This window comes from Vespula pensylvanica, chromosome 1, assembly GCF_014466175.1.
Source record: "Vespula pensylvanica isolate Volc-1 chromosome 1, ASM1446617v1, whole genome shotgun sequence".
Classification (NCBI taxonomy): domain Eukaryota; kingdom Metazoa; phylum Arthropoda; class Insecta; order Hymenoptera; family Vespidae; genus Vespula; species Vespula pensylvanica.
Genome location: NC_057685.1, coordinates 13,540,266 through 13,560,366, shown reverse-complemented (window position 1 = coordinate 13,560,366; position 20,101 = coordinate 13,540,266). Strand labels below are relative to the sequence as shown.

The following is a 20,101-nucleotide window of genomic DNA, read 5'->3' as shown; positions in this document are numbered from 1 at the left end:
ATCTATAATCCTTAACAACAACTTTACTAGTTACAACCAGATGTCGCGTTGAGAATTGGCACCATTGGTTCCTAACAATAATCACCAACCAATAACGTCATTTGCTGAATATTTTGTAATACAAAAGAAAAGGGGCAAATAATACATATAATTGAGAACCATATAGAATAAAATTCATGTAAATTGTTTCTTATGGTAAACGTACGAGAGAATTGAAACACTTTATATTTTATTCTTTTATTAATAAAAAAAAAAAAAAATACAAGAAAAATTCATTATTATTCGATTTACGATAAACAAAGAATTAATTGATTGTTTTTTTCTCCGACAAATATGTGTGAATTAAATAATTACACTACTCAATTTTCCACTTAAGTTAAACTACCCTCATATTCAGTTATGTATCCATCTTACGTATTTGAAACGTCCTGTAGAAACTAACAAGCAGCTCTGTATATATGATTTGTGTGCGTGTAAAATATAGTAAAATATGTATATAATTTAGACAAAACACTATATAGTCGAAGTGTTGTTACATACCAAAGAATAATTTTTTTTTTAAGCATTAAATCTTTGAACATTCCAATTCGAAATAAATAAGCAAATATTATATAGCAAGTACTTTTGATGTTAACATAATTCGGTAAAAATTCAATTCATTCGATATAAATTCTTTTATACTATTTATTTTTCATTATAATACTTATTATCCATAAAATTCAGTGATTAATGCGTTATAAATAATTTATAGGAAAGAATATAATATATAACATGGAAGATAAAAATATATTACGTGGACCTACTTCTATAGTAGAGGATTTAATGCGCAATAGTATAGGAGAATTACTTTTAAATCAATTGCATGCACATGGAACTCGAATTGCTCAAGTAAAAATGTTTATTTATTATAAAAAAAAAAAAAAAAGATTTTGAAATTAGAGAATTTATGGTTTAAATAAAAAAATTTTATTTTTTTCTAGATTAATGCACACACTGAAAAAAAACAAACATATCAGCAAATTTTAAATGCTAGTAAAAAATTAGCAACATATTTCATCAAAGTAGGATTGAAGGTAGAAGACCGTATAGCTATATGCAGTGAAAATAATACAGAGTTCTGTATTCCTCTATGTGCTGCATTATTTTTGGGTATTACAGTATGTCCTTTAAATCCAATGTATTTGAAAAGAGAGTTTTGTCATGCATTAACGATATCAAAGCCCAAATATATTTTTACCTCATCAATGGCAGTAAAAACTTTGCAGAAAGTTATTAAGCAATTACCTTGGTCACCAAAACTAATCGTCTTAACTGCCTGTAATAATTTACCTAATATGAAAGATTTAATATCAAATATAGATACTAATGAGATTAACAATTTTCAAGTCTGTAAAATTGATGCGAATAATAATGTAGCAGCAATTTTATGCTCTAGCGGAACTACAGGACTTCCAAAAGGAGTTATGTTGACAAACAAAAATTTGCTAATAGCAATAAAGCATTTCAGTGATCCTGAAATTGGACCAATGCATAAAGATACAGTAGCATTATATATGCTACCATATTTTCATGCTTATTCATTTTCTACACTACTTGTTGGATTAATCGTAGGTGCCAAAGGCATAATACTTGCACGTTTTGATGAAAAACTTTTTTTGTATACCATAGAAAAATACAAAATCGAGACATTAACTTTAGTGCCACCACTTATGATTTTCTTGGCAAAACATCCTTTTGTTGATCAATATGATCTCTCGAGTATAAAAACAATATGGTAAATATAAATATAAATATATAATTAAACCTTTCTAGTCTTTCATGTCAGTTTATATATATATATATATATAAAAGGTAATCTTATTTATAGGTGTGGAGCAGCTTCTTTACCAGAAGAGATTCAAAAAGCTGTAGCAAAAAGATTAAATGTTTCTGACATAAAACAAGGTTATGGATTAACAGAAACAACTTTAGCAGTATTAAAATCACCACCTAATCATAAGTATGGTAGTGTAGGAGTAGTGGCTCCAGATACTTTAGGTAAAATATTTATTGAAATTTAGTTTCTTATAACTTCTTTAGAATTCTCTAAAGAAACATAATCGAAAATTGTATTTAGCGAAAGTCATACCAATTGATGAGCCAAATTCAACTAAAGCACTGGGACCAAACTGCAAAGGAGAATTATGTTTCAAAGGAGATCTAATAATGAAAGGCTATTGCGATGACAGCAAATCAACAAGCACAATTATTGATAAAGATGGTTGGCTACATACAGGAGATGTAGGATACTATGACGAAGATGGTTTTTTTTTTATAGTTGATCGCTTAAAGGAACTTATCAAATATAAAGGGTTCCAAGTACCTCCAGCAGAATTAGAGGCAATTTTATTAACTTGCCCAGGAATTAAAGATGCTGCTGTAGTTGGATTACCAGATGAAGAAGCAGGAGAATTACCATTTGCCTTCGTTGTAAGGCAAGATCAAAGTAAAATAACAGAAGATGAAATTATTAAACATGTTAATGGTAATACTAATAATATGATTTTACTATATACAGAAGACTTTTTATTAATATTTGTTTAAATAATTATGTCCTTATCTGTTTTAGAACAAGTATCCAGTCATAAAAGACTTAGAGGTGGTGTCAAATTTGTGAAAAATATACCAAAAACTGCTTCTGGAAAAATATTACGTAGAGTATTACGTAATATGACAAAATCTAAATTATAAAAAAAGATTTTACCTGAATAAGAGATTATGATTTACCAGTAATACTTCTCCAAATCTATAATTTTTTATTAAAACTGATAAAAAATGCTGTCATTTAATAAGTATGTAATAACTATGTAATATATAATTATTACATTTGGCTGACTTTTTTTCTATATTCCATTAAAATAAGATTTATACATTTATATACACAATTGTGTAATGCTAATATTATTATAAAGAAATTTTATATAAAATGTATTTTATTCTAGTCTTATCAATATGAATTAATCAAGTATAAATTTGACCTATTGTTATCAATATCTACATCTTATATAGTTCACTTTATGTTCAATTATTTTATTATAAATAAAAAACCAAGTTATGTAATTATTAATTATGTTACTATTTTTAATTAATTTTTTGACCAATTACCATAGCAATGTATATAAATTATATACATATCTCAGAGGTGGGCAACTTTTTAGCAACACCATTAATTAATCTATTTACCTACTATTTAAATTTATTAGCTATAACTCCAAATTTACAAACAAAAGTTATGAAGCTTACAGGAAGGTCTTCTCTAATACCTTACCTAGTATAGAATACAGACAGGTAAAATATAAATAGAATATATATGATTAATAAATCAGTTATTTATAAAAAAAAAAAGAACAAAAAACAATAATAAAATAAAAAAATAAAAAAATAAAAATAAAAATTCATGAAGCACGAGATTGTCAAATGAACATCGTTTTCTCTTAGTTTATCCGAAATCAGTAAAACCATGGATTAAATGTGATCTGTAGATCGCTAATTACCCCCACCTCTGAGATACATAATTCATTCATAAATATTTTGTTTTGTAATTACACTATATCTGCAACATGAATAACTATCCTAATGTGGAATAAAATATAGATTATTAATGCTCCATACTGGGCCGATATTTAATGTCTTTCCATTTAGGTCGCATAGGTCACCTTCATATTATCATGACTAATATTTTTGTTTTTGACGTATATTCTACAATATTTATAATAATGCAAAAAATGATTTTCATACCACCTGAGATTTAATGAGTCACGATATAATAAATACATTATAGATGTTATTCTATATAAGATTTTAGAACAAATCTTTTCAAAAATTTTCGTTCTTGATAAAAATATCAGACGGCATGAATGGAAAGTTCTATGAAGGACGTATGCGATCCAAGGAAAGTGTTAATTAAAATATAATAAATATATAAACAAATTCATTAAGAAATGATATAAAAAGTATACCATTAAAGTAAATTACTTGTGTTATTGTAAATTTTGTTTGACTTCTTCTGGTATATGATTTAAATACCACTGATGTGCCTGTCCAGGAGCAGTAGCTAAAACACCTCTTAAATTCGGATGTATTGTTTCTGCGTGATATGCATATTTTTCTCCATAAAAATCAGTTAAAGTTCCACCAATTGCATGCAATACTGCTTCAGGTGCACAAGTATCCCATTTTTTGCAACCTTGACTAGCAAATACATAAGCATGTGCTTTACCTTCCAAAAGTAAAATTACCTATAAGTATGCCAAATTGATTCAAAATTATTATTAGTATATTTACAATTAAATAGGAAATTAACTTACGTGATTTTAAATTATGAAATAAACTTACTTTATGGCCCGCACCACCTACACGAATTACCTCATCTGGGCTCAAAGCATCTATAGCAGCCTTAACATTTTTATCCGAGTGCGAACTAAAATATAAATTGTTTCTTTTTAATATATTATAGATAAAATAGTTTCCACATAGTTCATTCTTCTTAAAATAAATTTACCGCGTGGTTGTAATAAATCTTTTTCCATCAGGAGGTGAAACTGGTACAAATCCACCATATCCTACTCCATTGATACCCCATAATGTACGACCTAATATACCCTTTTCATTATCTTTATAATATGGTTGATGAATCACGCCTCCAACTGCTCTCTCTCCAATTGCTACTCCCACTAATACCGTAACATGCTCTACAAGTCCTTGTGTGTATTCAGATGTGCCTAAAACAATTGTTTCAGATGTAAAAATTATTTTTATTTCCATTTTTAATGCTTTCTAATTTAATGGTTTTTAATGGTTTATAAAAAAGTTAATTATTAATAAACATTACCGTCTAAAGGATCTACCCAAATACACACATCTTTTGGATCTATATTTTCAAGATGCGCTGGCAATTTTAACTTCAAAATATCTTGATCTGCTTCGGTAACAATCCAATCGGATGGTATTTCACAACTATTGGATTCTTCTTCTCCAATAATAGTAATGTTTGGAAATAGTCGACTTAAAGAAGTTATAATACATTTCTGTGCACAGCGATCAGCTTCAGTTTGTAAATCATTTTTGCCTTTTTCTACTATTTTTAAGCCTCCATCACTCATAACATCACGAATTATTTTTCCTGCACGTATTGTAGCTGATATAGAAGTAGCCACTATACGTGTTAAAAGAGAAGCACTTTGAGCCATTCTTGAATAATTATTTTACTTCTCTAAATCTCCTATATTCTTGTGTAAAAATATGTTTGATAAGCATTACTTAAAGTATGAAAAATAACTCCTCATAATACTGCTTGCCTCCTATGAGATAAAAAATTAGAAACCTACTAGTCAAGGTTATATTTGCCAACTCATAAGTAAACAAAAAGTTTTAAGAGAAGGGGTATCCAAATTCTTATTGATATTAAATACTTCAAATCTTATAAGATGTTTATCTATATGTATATACATATCTTTTTGTATGTGTATGTGTTATGTGTGTTATATAGTAGAGACTTACGTATTGGCACAGTACTAATACATTTCATTTCCTATTCATACCGTAAATACATTCCTCTCTTCAAGTGATGTAACATAAAGGAACATAATTTAACCGACGGAAAAACAATCGACAAAAATATTAATTAATTCAACAACTTAATCTTCTTCTAAATAAAGGTATAATAAATTTAAAGAAAGAGAAATTATTGCAATTACATAAGATAATAAAATATAAAATAATATGATCTCCTTAGAATTTTAAATCCTTATTCTTAAACATTAAATTATTTGATTTACGATATATTAATATAATAAAAAGGAAATCAATATGACGCAATAAGAAAATTACAAAATAATTTTTAAACAGTAATACGATTGACTTTATATTTTAATAAGGATATAAAAATATAATAGATGTAGAAGAGGGAAAATCTTAGAAAATTTAATACTTACAAACACATAACAGACAATATTTAATTACATTCTAAAATAGAAATGAACGCAGTCAATAGCAAAAAATAATTTATTCGAATATATAATAATTGTTAATAAACTGACTAGAAAATTTGGGAAATTTTCCCACAGAGGGAGCGTGAGACAGGATTTGGGATTATACGACGTGTTACTAAAAAGACTGTGTTCTTAGTTGTAATATAAACTTTGTTATTTAGCAGTCATTTTCCTTCACACAACGAAAAGATGGATTATTGTGATGTTTACGTAATGTTAATATGATATGTAATGAAAAATATAAAATCTATGTAAAACAGATATATACCAGGTAAGTGAGAAACATGAAAAAATTTAAAACGATGACGAAAGAAGTTTAAATCGGGAATGAATTATATAGATTAATTAAATTTAAGGAAATATATTCAAAATTCTTAAAGAATTATTAAAGATGGGTTCTGGTCAGAGTACTCGCAAATTGACTATATCCAATGAAGAAGAAATAGGAGTGATCAAAGTATCTAATGCAGTTGTAGAACGATTAGCTCAAGGATCTAACAAAGTTCCCACTGACACTATTAAGGATGTAAGCTCATTTACTCCAACACAATCAGCTAATCCTACAGTTCCTCTATCATCATCACAAACGGGAAATGTACCGTCTGGATATCCAGTATACTATTATCCAGAATTAACATTATCTGCTCTTGAAATACAGAATCGGAAAGAACAAGAACTTCAAGTTCAAAATCAGTATTGGCAGAGACGTTTGCAAGACATGGAAAAAAAGCATTTATTGATAGATCGCATTTTAGAAGAAGAATATAAAAAAACTATTGATGAATTTTCTTCTGGTAAAGTAATAGGTAAAACCAAGCTTTTCTCTTTTTAAGTATTTTATATTTAACCTATTTTAATAATATTATATTTATAATTATAATATTTCCCTTTTATATCTATAACTATATCAGCCATTATTATTTTCATAAACTAGAGATTAAAATTATGAGTGTGATCTTTTGAATTATAAAAATTAATGAAAAGTTTGATGTGAAAATATCATCATTAATGTTTTGACAAATATCTTGCAGTTGATTTAAAATTAAAATATTTTATAAACTAAATTATTATTATTTAACAAATTTTGTTTCATGAATATGTTTTTTACTTGTATTTATTTTTGTAAATAGGACAAAAAATGGAAGATAATCTCAGCGACGAACAGCTATGTACTGCAGGAAAAGAAAAAATAATAAAATGTTATCAAGAGAATCCTAAGGAAATACTTAACTGTTCAGATTTAGTAGAAGAATTTTCTAACTGTGTGGATCAACGTAGAGTAAATTTAATTACAACACGTTGTTAACACAGTAAATTCTGTTATTAGTTGTTTAATAAATTATTGTGCTTTTGTAGAATTTCCTGTTTTATGAACAATAAATTACACTATTCATAAATTCATATATATCTCTTAATTTATATCTAATATAATAATTTAAAAAGAAACAATATGTTAAACATTTCGCAGGTTCTGATAAAATATTTGTGTGAATTTTATCTAATAAAACAAATTTAGTGCTATTTATTACGTATGTTATATAAATCATTTGAAATATAATTTGAAAATAATGAATATAAAATATATTAAATATTTTTAATGAGTTATGTATTGTTTCTTTGTTTACTAGAATATGTCTAATTAAGATAGACCATACCATAATAAGTTTCTAAGGGAGAGTTTATTATTCTAAGGCTCTATGTGCACAAAATTCTATTCTTAAAGATATATCACTTGTATAATTAATCATCAAATTTGCCATAATTATCAATAATACAATCAAAAAAGAATTATGTATCAAAAAACAATCAAAAACTTCATATAAAATTGTAATATTTAAATAAATCTAAATATGTGTGTGTATTATCTTTTTTTACTGTACAGTAATGCAAGCATTACTAAATATATTGTATATCTACAACATTGCATTTAACTCATTGTTCTAAGAAACAACTATCAATTCTTAAAACAAACAACCAAAATTAATATAACAATGTATTTGTAATGCATATTACATTAGCAATAATATGTATATACAGGGTTTTTTATAAACAATATAAATAAATTGATCATTGTTTTAGTATTAATAAAATAATGTGGTGTGAAATTGGATAGAACATAAAAAATATTTATGTAAGAATATGAATTATATGCCTTTGGCATTAATGATAACGGGAAAAAAAATGGGCAACAATTCAATCACTTTTTTTATCTCCGCTTGATAGTAGGGATTTTGCATGTTCAGCACTCAAACGATCATATTCTTTTGTTAAAGATTCAGCTTGTGATTTGATAGCTTCTTTATCTTTCTTTTCTTTTATTAGCTCATTCTCAAGTTCAAGTTTTTTTGCTTGCAAGTCCTTAATTTGATTTTTTAATTCTGAAACAGCTTTATCATGTGCCTCATTAGAGTCATTTTGAGCGCTTTCACCATTCGGTTTCTGAGAAAGTAAACTTCTCGCTGTGGTTGTAGCAGATTGTGCTTGTCTCATAGCAGCTTCATTTTGAGCTAAAAGGTGAGCTTGTGTAGAGATTAATGTTGACAAACGTTGTATAACTATACTCAAAAATAATGAAAATCCTGATATATAGAAGTTTCTTTGCGCTCGGAAAAGTTTCATGTTTCCTGTTAAAGTAGAATTAAAAAATATGAAAACATATCTCTATTCTATTTTACAGCATATAAATACTATTAATATAATCAAATCTTTTTTTCACTTTATCATAATTTACCTTGCATTTCTGCATCTAAATGCGCATGTTCTCCAGCACGTTCTCCAATCGTTGAGTACTTAACTATCTCTCTGACAGAATCCAACCAAAATAAGACTAATATTACAATTATTATATAAAATATAGTCGATGACTGATAACTTAAACTTTGTGCAAAGCGTGATTTGAAAAATTTTTGCCATCTTGTTGGTGACATTATAGGTAATACTAGCAATAATACAATTAACATTTCTATATATAAGAAACAGGCAACCAGGGACCACTGTAAACTCATGTTTCTTCTTGATGTATATATATAGATATCTCTATGTATCTGTAAAAAATCAATAAAATTATTTCTTAATTACGATGAACAATATACAAACTATTCAAATGATAATGTACTTTATTACAAGATATACTGTTGAAATACAGTTGTATTTTAATTTATTCCGTTCTTTTATCAAACGACAATATTTCGAATAAGTTTTATACGTGTCTGTAAACAAACGTAATAAATAACAAAAAATCGATGACTGACGCAATATTCGTGCATTTAACGGCGTACAAGCAATTTCTATAAAATGAAACGTATAACCTTGCAATAATATTTACAAAATAATGAATGTTTTCATATAAATGACACGAAATAAGGTGAATTCGAAGAAAAGATAAAATATCATAATAAAATAGAAAAGTAGTTTTTATCTTACGAATGAGTGATACTGGATATGTGACACGGCAGATTTTCGAATAATTATTGACACGTAAGATTAATGTAGCAATATTTTTCACGGAGAAAATCGCTATGTTCACGCAGCTATAGTACGAAGGACTAATTAAAAAATATAAGAAGAAAGAAAAAAGAAGAAAAACGGAACTTTGTTAAAAGTACGTTAAAAACATCGAACAAACAAAAGTAAATGTGGAATATTAATTTTAGAACAAGATTTCTATTCACTTTGCACTCGCGCAACCTCCTTTCTGGTTTCACCGTATCGGTACTTTACAACAATGTAACATTCAATTCGTCATTGTGTATTCCGATTTTAATATCTACGTATGAACGCTCACAAACGTTTCCCGAAAAAGAAATGACAATTATGCGTTAATGATTAGTGTACATATATATATATATATACATATATATATACTTTATATATATAACGTATATGTGTATTATAAATCTGATATACATACAGTCACACAGGTATTAAATGAGTTCAAAGCTCAAGAAATTATATAAATATACTTAGAATGACGTCGGCATATGATTGGGTAGCAAGCCTCACCACAGACTGCCAAAGACTGGGAAGAAGAAGACTACCAGATGAGATCTGATTGGTACACGTAATATCTATATATGTTTATTTCGGTGTGTGTATGTATGTATACATTTATATACATTTGTGCGTTAGATGCGTACGTGCATTCTAGTAGATACACTTTTGGTCGTTTTAGATTAATTTCAGAAGTATATTTATAAATCTATATACATGCATACATACATACATACATACATACATACATACATACATACATACATACATACATAGATGCAAGAGCGAACAATTAAATTAAGTTTATATTATTAGAGATTATTAGAGAATATTATTGTTGCTATTATATTCTATACATCGTTTGATTATTAAATTAATTATCGTATATCAAAGTTTTATATCGTGAAGTAACGATTCGATTTTCTTTTTTTTTTTTTTTTTTTTTCTTTCTTTATATTTTATTATACCTATAATATTTAAGAGAATTTAAATAGATAAATTAAATTGATTTAATTTTCTTGTAAAAAGTACACATGCCCGTACACACATACACAGACACAGTGTTTTATTTATCTCGACAAATTAGAATATCTCGTAAGAAATTAAATCTATCGAAAAGATTTTTTTTATAAATTTGTCTTGTATGGTGCCAATTTTTTTTTTTGCAGGTTAAGTAGTGGGGGAAATTTCGGTCAAATTCATTTTTTTTTTTAACTATATATTTCTTTTCTCATAATTTGTTAGCATTTGTTACGACTAATCTAACGACGTGCTATATGAGATCATTTGTTATTGTAAAATGTTATAAATTATATTATAAATTTGTGAGTTTTTAAAGAAATATAACCTTGTATCGCTGACTGTCGGCTGTTAGGCTGCATATGTAAATGAAGACTGAACTTCTTATGAAATAAACTTCGTTTACTTAGTCGGTAATTTGAAAAGCATAGAGATAAAAGAAAATTTGACCTTTGTTTATAACACGTAACCTAATAGTTAGCAATTAACGATCTAGAGCTATATTCTCTAGGAAATTACAAATTTATAACATTTTATAATAACAAATTACTTTATATAATATATCATTGAATTCATTTCAATAAATCTTCATACCAAACAAATATGTAAACAAATTTTTTGGTTATGTATACTAAGATATCTATTCTAATTTTTTGAGATAAACGAGACACCCTGTATATTATGCATACATACAAATATGTTACAAAATTTGTATAATTAATAAATTTACTTTACTTAGTACAGATAAAGTAACAAAATTAATCATTTCGTTTGAAATAGTTGTATATATATTTTTCTTTTGTAATCAACCAATTTTTTATGGTTAGATGTACGATTTCTTCGTATTAATATACAATATAAGTTATAATTTAATATTTTGTAGAACTATTCCTTCATTAAAAAGGAATAAGTAATATATATTGAGTGATCAATTTGATCATAACTTTTTCATACAATGTTAACTCTGCATGTATCTATAAATAGCAAAGAATTAGAATATAAAATACAGAAGTAGATGTACATTATATATAACATAAAAATAAAATATCAATTCTTAACAAACATACATAAATATATTATAATCTAAGTTTTTGTCTGCTCCTTTATAGTGGATGAAACATCAATTGCACCTAATTCTGTTAATAATTCTTTCTTCTCTTTAAAGTATTCTTTATACCATGTAATGTGATTCATTTTTTCATTTACAGACAAGTATGGATTTTTAGAAAGACCTACGCATACAAGTTCCATAAAATGACGTATTGGGCCACTTTTAGGGCACCAACCTTTTAAATGACGTTCTAGAAATACATGTTCAGAGAAATGCACATTACTTTCTTCTTCCATTCCTAAAATATATATTTTGATGAAACATAAAAAAGAATTACTACCTTACATCATAATATGAAGTTATATATTACCAATTTCATTATCAATAGGAAATTTCCATAATATTCCTAATTCAGTCCATTGTATCATTTCTTGAAAAATATTTTTGGGAGAATGATAAAGAATTAAATCAAGTTCTCTTTTTTCTAAGGATTCCCACATGGATAATTTTGGTATGCTTGTTGTAGGCTCTTTTATGTCCTTAAAAATTGTTACTTTTTTGCTTAGTTTTTCTTTCCTTAGAATTTTTTCAGCCTGGTACTTTTTTCGTTTTGCCTCTATCTGTAATTGCTGGATAATACTTATTTTATCATAAGATTTAAACTTACGAGCAATATCAGCTTTGTATTTCCATTGTTCATTACTATCTACTTGTTTGCTTTTTTTAGAAAATCTATATTCTGATATGATCTCGTCTTGTTTTTTACTAAAAATATAAGAATAGAGATCAGAATTAATGTATTTAATTTTAATTGCTTGAAACAAACAATAAACATAAATATTATTTTTATTATTAAAATTAAATAATTGATTAAAGTTGCATTAAATATTCTACAAACCTCAAGCTTTCACGTAGTTTCTTTTTATAATCGTCCTTATATATATTGGATAACCTATTTAATAATTGTGCCTTTGTTTCTCCCTTATTTATATTAAAAGCATTTGCTATATCTTCGGCAGCTTGTACAAGTTGTGCTTCTACAATTTAAAATTAATAAGCATATATAAACTCAGACAAACAAATCTTATTACAAATACAATTCCACTAACCGTAGGACTTATTTTTTTCCTTTACAGGTGATTTATCCTCTTTAATAATTTTTCTCAAAGGCATAGCAACATCTATTTTTTTTTTATCTTTCGACTAAATATAATAGAAAATTGTTGTAAATACGATTGTTCAATTTGATTTAAAAATTTGGAATAAATTTGATAACTTTTATTTTTTATTTACCAGTAGGTTATCTATAAGATCATCCAATGATTTTGTAGAAACATTTGAAACTGGTTTTTTTTTCTTTATATTTTGTATATCCGAATCAGAATCAGATGATGAATCTGACGATGAATCGGATGGAGAGTCTGATGATGAATTAGATGATGAGCCAGATGAGGTAGAATACATTTTAATTAAAGCGTGTAATTTTTGAGTTGTTATCGGAATTCGAAACTTAATCCCTCTGTAAAAATGTAATAAATTAATAATTAATAAAACAAGAATTATCAAATTTATGAATGATTACTATGTGACATAATAATAAAATAATAAAAAAGAAATTCATTCGATGTTTTACATCGGTACAATTACAATTTCTTACTATTTCTACAATACATAAATAAAAAATGTAAATACTTGATTCATTTGTAGAATTATTATTTTAAAATTAAGAAATATTGCAGAGATACTAACTTTGAAATTACACTTGTAATCAACATATTGCAACGATTTTATAATATTGGACAAACACAAAATAAAATAACGTTTATTTCTTAATTTTTTTTTAAGTGCAAATTTAAGTTTACAATGCTATATCATTGTTAATATCCAATATATGATACAAATTATTAGTTTATCATATGGTTCTAATACGCTTGCGCAGATTGAAACTAAATTCATGAAGGTTAATTCTCAACGTAGAACATCACTACATTTAGAATATGAATTTCGAGATAGTGAAAGAAAAGAATTCACATAAAAAATGAGAAGTTTTTTAATTATATCATATTCCTATTTCATTAACAATATTTGTGGTAAAGACATATTATAGAAATTTATTCGTGTAGTTTGCCAATCAAAATCTAGATTGATCGTAAGACTATCTAGTAAGAAAATTCTGAAACTTTTATCATTGGTGGAAAGTATATCTTCTATTTTTTATTGGTGCAAAATTTAATAATGAACTATTAATACTCGCCAGTGTAGTACTGTTTTTATTTAAACATACTAATAATTTTATCCTTAAAAATTTACCTCTTCCATTCGTGAGTTATAATTATCATCAGTTAGAACATACTCAGTAAGTTTAATTATATATCATTAATCACATGTAAAATGTTATTGGTCATCGTTTAACATCTGATTACCTTTGTTGCATGAGAATTAACATCATCATTTTAATAGCAATTTTTTAATCCAAGATTTTCGATGAGTATAAGATATGTATTTACATATATACATACACGTAATACGCATTTTGAATAATTGATTCTAAAATGTAAAACATTGTGACGTAAGCAAAGATTAGTCCCACTGAATGATCGTGAATCATGATAAAGCAGTATTTATATATGCATCAGTAGACGATTCAATCGAAATTTAATAGAACCTTACATCAAGATTTTTGTAATGTTTCAGAATTAATTTTTCACGTACATACAGTCAAGGAGTTTTATATATATATATATATATATATATATATATATATATATGTATAATATATTTATATAAATTATTTATATATATTTTTTATTTAAAAAATTTCATTTTAACTTTTTCATATATGTATGTTTGTTTTGTTTCGCATTCCCTACCTTTACTTTCTGTATTTAAAAAGATACAACGTATTTTAAAAAATAAAAGACATTTTATTTATATACTTATATTTTACTATTTTATAAAATATAAATTTAAGACGGAAGGGACATAGAAGAAAAAATATTGGAAAATTTCTCGGGAGAAAAATAAATGTCTCGAAATCGTTTAAAATCTTTTATTTAATATTATCGTATTTAGATAGATAGTCAAAGGGAAACTCGAAGCTGTACTAAAAATTCGTAGGGATACGTTTCGATGGTATTTTTAAAAGTGACTAGGTGGTGGGAGCGCAGCTCCTTCCTATAATTTCGCTTTTACATGTTTTTTTTTTTTTACTGTACAGATATATATATATATATATATATGTGTGTGTATATATATATATATGACGTAGGCACTTGAATAAATTCGTATCGTTAGAATAATCCGTGCCGCGCGAAAGCATTATGATGCTATTATTTACGCTACAGTCGTCGTGTTCTAAAATATCATAATACAAATTTCTTTTCATAGTTTCGGCTGCAGCAGGAACGTTGGTTAGATAGAGGCTTTTCTTTTATATCCTTTTGTTTCTTTTCATTCATTTGTTGTGTTTTCACATGACTAATATAGTCACCAATATACAGTTACCAAATTTAACATTTTCACCTCTTCGTTAAGTATTACTTTTTGTTCCATGCTTCCAATCGCACATTTGCATACACACACACATACACCCATATGACATGCATACGCACATAGAAACAGTAGCATATATACCAACAGCATACGCCAAAAGAAAGATCGTTCAATGTCTCGTCGAGAAGCCACATTTACAATTTTACAATTTGGCAAAGAAACAAATGAGCAGTCGAAGTAGTTCCAGAGAAACGAATGTTCTTTTTTTTTTTCTTTTTCTTTTCTTTTTTTTTTTTTTTATATATGTAAAGGGCAAGACAACAACGTTTTCGGATATTTAGCGAAGCTTTGCGTTGCTGTACAACTTAATTACAATAATACGCAATTGAAATACCGTAGTAGTTTAGCAAGTAGTGCAGACTCAATATGAGTCGTAAATGTAATTATTAAAGATCTCTTAAATTGGTCTAAGTTTGCTACGAAATACTACACGCTTATTCATGGTATTGTGTTCGTCAAAGAAAGAAAGGGAGTAGAATAATAAAGATATAGAGTACATCTGTCTATCTCTCTATTAAATTACAATTTCGTTCTGATTATTCCCTTTCATTCTATTTTCTATATACCAAATAGCGCATAGATGAGCAACAAGATCGACAATAATGAACGTACGACTAAACCATTTGTCACATTAATATTACATATTTTATATATAATCAATTGGATCATTTCGAATTGAATAGTTATAACAAAATTAGTTAGAGAAACCGAAATTTGTGATTAGAAAAAATCATTGGAATTAGTCGTACGATATTGAGGACATTTTGATACGTCAATATGGTCGCAGCTTCAAAATCGTTAGGTTACGCCATCGTTATTTAAAAACTACATACGTCTAGTATTTACATTAATGACAGAGCTTATTTTTTTTTCTTTTTTTTTCTCTTTTTTTTCTGATTTTTTTTTTCTTTTTTTTTTCGAAGAGACACGTGCGAGAGAAGCAGAAAACGCTTTTAGGAGATTTATTCTTCTTTCCTTTTCTTATATTTTCTTTCACTTCCGATATATAGCTCCGCTCATCATATTATTTTTTTTTTCTTTTTTACATATTAGACATTAGATATATTTCTCAGGTAATAACGTTAATACTAGTGCGTCGTGAAAGTGATTCTTAGTTGAGTGACTCTTTCTTTCTCTCTTACTATTATAGATCAATAGTAAAATACATACACAGACAGAAAAAAGCTACGATGTAACTCGTTTTGTCGTAGCTCTTTTAACGTTTTTTTCAGTCTCATAAAAATTCTTTTACATCGCTTAACGAAGCTCTTTATCCTGATATTTACGCTTAATGTAGAGTCCAGAAGTTTCAGCGATTCCTCGAACGATGGGAAGACAATTATGTGTATACGAGATGACGTTTAGTGGACAAAAAGATCGAGAGCGGGATTTAAAAAAAGGCACATTTCGGTGAATGGAGACAGATGGTCTACTGTGTATTACGCTTTCAAATTTCCACGACTTTCAAACTCGAATAGTAGCTTTACGTCCTAGAGATATTTTTTCCGGGCACTTTTTTTTTTTTTTTTTTTTTTGATATGTTTCTATTTAATTTAAACATTTCATTGTTTTGTTGATAATTTCACAACAATAATTCTAATTCCTTTTTTTTTTTTTATTATCCCAAAATATCTAACTTGGACTAGCAAGAAAGGTCATCCCTCGCTCGATGCTTCATTTACGCGAGTTGGGCCAAAAATTTCTACATGATATTAAAAATCAATTACCCTTGTTTCGAAACTGTTTAGGCAAATTTGTTTCTTCATATTGTAAAACTACAAGTCTAGCTTGTAAAATTATAAGCCTAACTACAAGCCTGAAAATGAGTAATCGATGAGAAGTAACTTTTTGACCCGTCCCGCGTTTGTTGTTCTTGACTTCCCTTTTTTTCTCTTCCCCTCATATTTTTTTTATTCCTTTCTATCTTGCTTCGTTAAACAATCTTTCAAATTCGATCCCTTAATGTTATTAATCGATATAACGATGTATCTTATGAATTATGATACGAAAAAAGCGTTTGTTTTTTATCAGATTGGAAGGTCAACGATAAAATGGAGGTACGATTTGGTATCATCTGTACGGTCGGTCAATAAACGTATATCGTTTTTAGCTGATCCTTAAGTTCCGGTGGAATGGCACAAGTCTCGGTTTCTGGTTTCCTCTTGACTAAACGACGCCAATGTCCACCAAAGTTTTTGCGAAAGCCTTTTGCAAATCCCGGCCTACCGCCCGCTGGTAGCGTGTGTACAAGAGCATCCTATAAAGAAAAAAAGAAAAGAATTCTACGATTAGATTTATTTAGATATTAAATAATATTAACGATCTATTTTGATATATGATATTTTGATATATGAAGGAGAGGTAAAAGGAAATGACGTTCTGTTAGTTACATACAGACATACACGTATATATGTTTATCTATATATTTTCGTCAAATGATCACTGTTGAATAAATGACGTTCTTCCGTACTTCGTACTAATAACATGTTTTAAAGCGCATATACATATATACACATGTATAATATAATACGCGAGCGTGCGTGTATGTGTATATATATATATATATATATATATATATATATATATATATATATAGCATACAGTGGAGAACTTAAGTATTCGTAGAGTAGGAGTACGGAAATATATTTCTGCTGTACGAATACTTCAGTACTCGACTATGTATATGTATATGTATGTATGTATGTATCTACGTATGTGTACGGTGTACACGTTACATCACTACGTACCAGTAAATTCGTCAATGATATATAATTAATTCGTCATCGAATTTACGGGAAACTCTTATCAGAAGAGATAAATTCCGTAATAATCTTCTTTCGCCTTATTAAAATGATATCAACCATGAGCGTAGTTTATCGAAATGAATTATTGAAATGAATTATAGTGACGTTTGAATCTAAATTTAATAAGATTCGACTGAAATAGAATACTAATGTCAAAGGGTCTCTTTAGTTCTACATCAACCTCTATCTCTTTCTCTTTCTCTTTTTCTTTTATTTTTTATTTTCTCATTATTTTGTCAAGTAGCTGACAGCTGTGAGAATGGCAGCAGTTATGTCGACTCAATGGATCGACCTCGCTCCTTGGTGTACCGTCCACCCACGTTAAATTTAGCAACAAGCTCGAGGGCGCGCCATGCCGAACTTGGACAGGGCGATGAAGGAGCCGATTCGAGGGTGAACTTTCCCTCAAAGTAATTTTCTTTTTTGCGAAAGAGAGAAAATCATTTATTTTTCTTTTATTTGTGTTTCTTCCTATTTCTTTTTTTCATTCTTTATATATCGTATATATCACCATCTTATTTACACTTCGATATCGTTTGATTTCCATTCGATTTCATTTTACATATTATTTTGCAATCCGGTAATACGTTCTTGTAAAAAAGAAAAGAGAAAAGTAAAACGAAAAAAAAAAAAGAAAAAATGTTACAACGATAGCAATATTCTTTGTTATCGTAATCATTATAATTATCGTAAAAAATATAGTTTTACGTGTTAAATTCAAGATGCTTCAAAGAGAAATATCGCCAAGTCGTAATGCCGCAGTCTCATCTGTATTACGAAAGAACGGACGATTTTAGGCTGGCAAACGCATGTGTCTCGAAAGACATCGAGATCTATTTAAAATTTGTAAGCGAAACGATTAGCAAGTATCAAGGGTAATGTCGACTTCGAATCACTTCGACGATCATACGCATCACAGATCGCACGCATCCAAGGCGCCGGGGCAAGATACATTTATATGCAAAAGAATGATTTAACAAATTGGAAATATCTCTTCGTATTCTTTTCGAGGTAAAATGATATTAATGATAACCGTTGGATTACTATGAATCTCGAGTTTGAATTTCTACGAAATGTGAAAAAAGAAATGATAATAACAAAAAGAAGAAAGAAAAATAAGTAGTAAACATGATATTAAATATAAACGAACAGAAATATCGATTAGATGATAAGATGAATTTCTCTGATTGTTAAATTTATTATTTGAAGAGGTTTGATAATTTAATGATATCGCATGTAACGATTATATAGAATCGAGTGTATTTTCTTTTTTCTTTTTTTTTTTCTTTTTTTTTTTTTTATAGGAAGGAGAAGGCAATCTTTAGGAATTTGAGAAAGATATATAAAGTAATAGTAAAACGAAAGAATAATATTGTTAGGAATTTTTCCAGCGGTCAATAAAAGTTCTCCCTATCCTAATATCGCAACCTCGTGATTTTGTTCGATAAGAAACAATGATCGTTTTACTTGCTCGACCATACATGTTGTCCTTGCTAAATCAATAAGTATAGTTGTTTTATTAATCATTGGGATAGTTAAGACTTTACTTGCCTACTTCATTTTCATACTTCGTTCCTTGAATCTCGTTAATTATTAATAAACAATTATACAAGATCGAGACTGAAAGTTCTTAATTAATAAAAAAAATTAATTATTCCTTTATTTTCGAAATGTTTTAAGCTAAATTTCTTTTCAAATCGTAAGATAATTCCACTAGGCTCGTAATTGACTTTTCAAATCATTTAAGAATTTTTGATCTATACTGTATCGTATATATTCGATATTATATTAATTGATTAATGATCTTTGGAAACTTGCGCCTTTCTTTTCGAAGTTACGACAACATATATATGTATATATGCAAATGCAAGAGCAAGTATTAAAAATAGAAATAAACGTGACGTCGAGAAAATGATGATATATATTTATTTATGTCTTGCAATTTCATAAACTAACGTAAATATTTATACCGGCAACACAAATCGTCTTGGCTATCGAAATTTCAATCTATTTTTACTGCATTTACATTGAAATTCGTAACATTTTTCCATCTGGTTAAGTATTTCTTATGTATACTACTTGGTAATATGGGATATGAATATATTATGCTAACACAAATAGAAAATTAATGCAAGTAGTCGAGTGTATAAAAAAAA

The 20,101-nt window shown here is 27.5% G+C and overlaps 6 protein-coding genes across 24 annotated transcripts in view; 2 read left to right on the top strand and 4 right to left on the bottom strand.

The window, feature by feature from the left end:
- Positions 1-401: 401 nt before the first annotated feature.
- Positions 402-3,390, top strand: LOC122636171 (4-coumarate--CoA ligase 1-like). Of its 2 annotated transcripts, none has more exons than XM_043827156.1 (6): positions 402-467; positions 752-888; positions 981-1,774; positions 1,868-2,037; positions 2,117-2,524; positions 2,609-3,390. In XM_043827156.1, exons 2-6 carry the CDS (start codon positions 772-774, stop codon positions 2,728-2,730), a joined length of 1,611 nt encoding a protein of 536 aa, XP_043683091.1. In that variant the 5' UTR covers positions 402-467; positions 752-771; the 3' UTR covers positions 2,731-3,390. The 2 variants fall into 2 exon arrangements, with proteins under 2 accessions (XP_043683091.1, XP_043683083.1); XM_043827148.1 differs by having other exon boundaries at positions 403-643.
- A 231-nt stretch (positions 3,391-3,621) lies between these two features.
- Positions 3,622-5,990, bottom strand: LOC122636189 (3'(2'),5'-bisphosphate nucleotidase 1). Of its 2 annotated transcripts, none has more exons than XM_043827176.1 (5): positions 5,973-5,990; positions 4,871-5,339; positions 4,541-4,760; positions 4,375-4,459; positions 3,622-4,277 (listed from the first exon to the last, which is right to left on the bottom strand). In XM_043827176.1, exons 2-5 carry the CDS (start codon positions 5,226-5,228, stop codon positions 4,020-4,022), a joined length of 921 nt encoding a protein of 306 aa, XP_043683111.1. In that variant the 5' UTR covers positions 5,229-5,339; positions 5,973-5,990; the 3' UTR covers positions 3,622-4,019. The 2 variants fall into 2 exon arrangements, with proteins under 2 accessions (XP_043683111.1, XP_043683102.1); XM_043827167.1 differs by lacking the exon at positions 5,973-5,990 and adding an exon at positions 5,539-5,680.
- LOC122636243 (MICOS complex subunit mic25-a) lies at positions 5,560-7,430 on the top strand. Of its 4 annotated transcripts, XM_043827280.1 has the most exons (5): positions 5,560-5,696; positions 6,105-6,300; positions 6,386-6,555; positions 6,688-6,835; positions 7,160-7,430. In XM_043827280.1, exons 3-5 carry the CDS (start codon positions 6,421-6,423, stop codon positions 7,333-7,335), a joined length of 459 nt encoding a protein of 152 aa, XP_043683215.1. In that variant the 5' UTR covers positions 5,560-5,696; positions 6,105-6,300; positions 6,386-6,420; the 3' UTR covers positions 7,336-7,430. The 4 variants fall into 4 exon arrangements, with proteins under 4 accessions (XP_043683215.1, XP_043683207.1, XP_043683190.1 ...); XM_043827272.1 differs by having other exon boundaries at positions 6,410-6,835; XM_043827255.1 differs by having other exon boundaries at positions 6,386-6,835.
- A 579-nt stretch (positions 7,431-8,009) lies between these two features.
- On the bottom strand, positions 8,010-10,101 carry LOC122636207 (B-cell receptor-associated protein 31). 8 transcript variants are annotated; one of them, XM_043827199.1, is made up of 4 exons: positions 9,940-10,067; positions 9,145-9,238; positions 8,761-9,073; positions 8,010-8,653 (listed from the first exon to the last, which is right to left on the bottom strand). In XM_043827199.1, exons 3-4 carry the CDS (start codon positions 9,032-9,034, stop codon positions 8,223-8,225), a joined length of 705 nt encoding a protein of 234 aa, XP_043683134.1. In that variant the 5' UTR covers positions 9,035-9,073; positions 9,145-9,238; positions 9,940-10,067; the 3' UTR covers positions 8,010-8,222. The 8 variants fall into 8 exon arrangements, with proteins under 8 accessions (XP_043683134.1, XP_043683152.1, XP_043683126.1 ...); XM_043827217.1 differs by having other exon boundaries at positions 9,992-10,022; XM_043827191.1 differs by lacking the exon at positions 9,940-10,067 and adding an exon at positions 9,453-9,874.
- A 1,312-nt stretch (positions 10,102-11,413) lies between these two features.
- On the bottom strand, positions 11,414-14,296 carry LOC122634449 (28S ribosomal protein S31, mitochondrial). Of its 2 annotated transcripts, XM_043823392.1 has the most exons (7): positions 13,339-14,295; positions 12,883-13,108; positions 12,699-12,792; positions 12,488-12,626; positions 11,960-12,354; positions 11,606-11,887; positions 11,414-11,512 (listed from the first exon to the last, which is right to left on the bottom strand). In XM_043823392.1, the coding sequence occupies exons 1-6, from the start codon at positions 13,362-13,364 to the stop codon at positions 11,622-11,624; spliced, it is 1,146 nt and encodes a 381-aa protein (XP_043679327.1). In that variant the 5' UTR covers positions 13,365-14,295; the 3' UTR covers positions 11,414-11,512; positions 11,606-11,621. The 2 variants fall into 2 exon arrangements, with proteins under 2 accessions (XP_043679327.1, XP_043679337.1); XM_043823402.1 differs by having other exon boundaries at positions 11,489-11,887; positions 13,339-14,296.
- A 327-nt stretch (positions 14,297-14,623) lies between these two features.
- The window catches only part of LOC122634455, a 64,523-nt gene continuing 59,045 nt past the window's right edge, over positions 14,624-20,101 (bottom strand). For all 6 annotated transcript variants that reach the window (XM_043823426.1, XM_043823417.1, XM_043823434.1 and 3 more), the window contains one exon: positions 14,624-17,398. In XM_043823426.1, coding sequence (XP_043679361.1) covers positions 17,228-17,398 — 171 coding nt within the window. In that variant the 3' untranslated portion in view covers positions 14,624-17,227. The remainder of the gene's footprint in view (positions 17,399-20,101) is intronic.

Bases quoted from the DNA above. Each gene is read 5' to 3' on its own strand.
- LOC122636171 (XM_043827156.1), top strand. From the start codon at position 772: ATGGAAGATAAAAATATATTACGTGGACCTACTTCTATAGTAGAGGAT. The intron at 1,775-1,867 runs GTAAATATAAAT...TCTTATTTATAG, and splicing joins TCGAGTATAAAAACAATATG to GTGTGGAGCAGCTTCTTTAC. The intron at 2,525-2,608 runs GTAATACTAATA...TATCTGTTTTAG, and splicing joins AATTATTAAACATGTTAATG to AACAAGTATCCAGTCATAAA.
- LOC122636243 (XM_043827272.1), top strand. From the start codon at position 6,421: ATGGGTTCTGGTCAGAGTACTCGCAAATTGACTATATCCAATGAAGAA. The intron at 6,836-7,159 runs GTAAAACCAAGC...TTTTGTAAATAG, and splicing joins TTCTTCTGGTAAAGTAATAG to GACAAAAAATGGAAGATAAT.
- LOC122636207 (XM_043827241.1), bottom strand. From the start codon at position 9,034: ATGAGTTTACAGTGGTCCCTGGTTGCCTGTTTCTTATATATAGAAATG. The intron at 8,654-8,760 runs GTAAATTATGAT...CTACTTTAACAG, and splicing joins TTTAGATGCAGAAATGCAAG to GAAACATGAAACTTTTCCGA.
- LOC122634449 (XM_043823402.1), bottom strand. From the start codon at position 13,364: ATGTTGATTACAAGTGTAATTTCAAA. The intron at 12,793-12,882 runs GTAAATAAAAAA...TATTATATTTAG, and splicing joins ATCTTATAGATAACCTACTG to TCGAAAGATAAAAAAAAAAT. The intron at 11,888-11,959 runs GTAATATATAAC...TATATATTTTAG, and splicing joins TCCTATTGATAATGAAATTG to GAATGGAAGAAGAAAGTAAT.
- LOC122636189 (XM_043827176.1), bottom strand. From the start codon at position 5,228: ATGGCTCAAAGTGCTTCTCTTTTAACACGTATAGTGGCTACTTCTATA. The intron at 4,761-4,870 runs GTAATGTTTATT...CAATTGTTTTAG, and splicing joins TTGGGTAGATCCTTTAGACG to GCACATCTGAATACACACAA. The intron at 4,278-4,374 runs GTAAGTTTATTT...GCATACTTATAG, and splicing joins TAGGTGGTGCGGGCCATAAA to GTAATTTTACTTTTGGAAGG.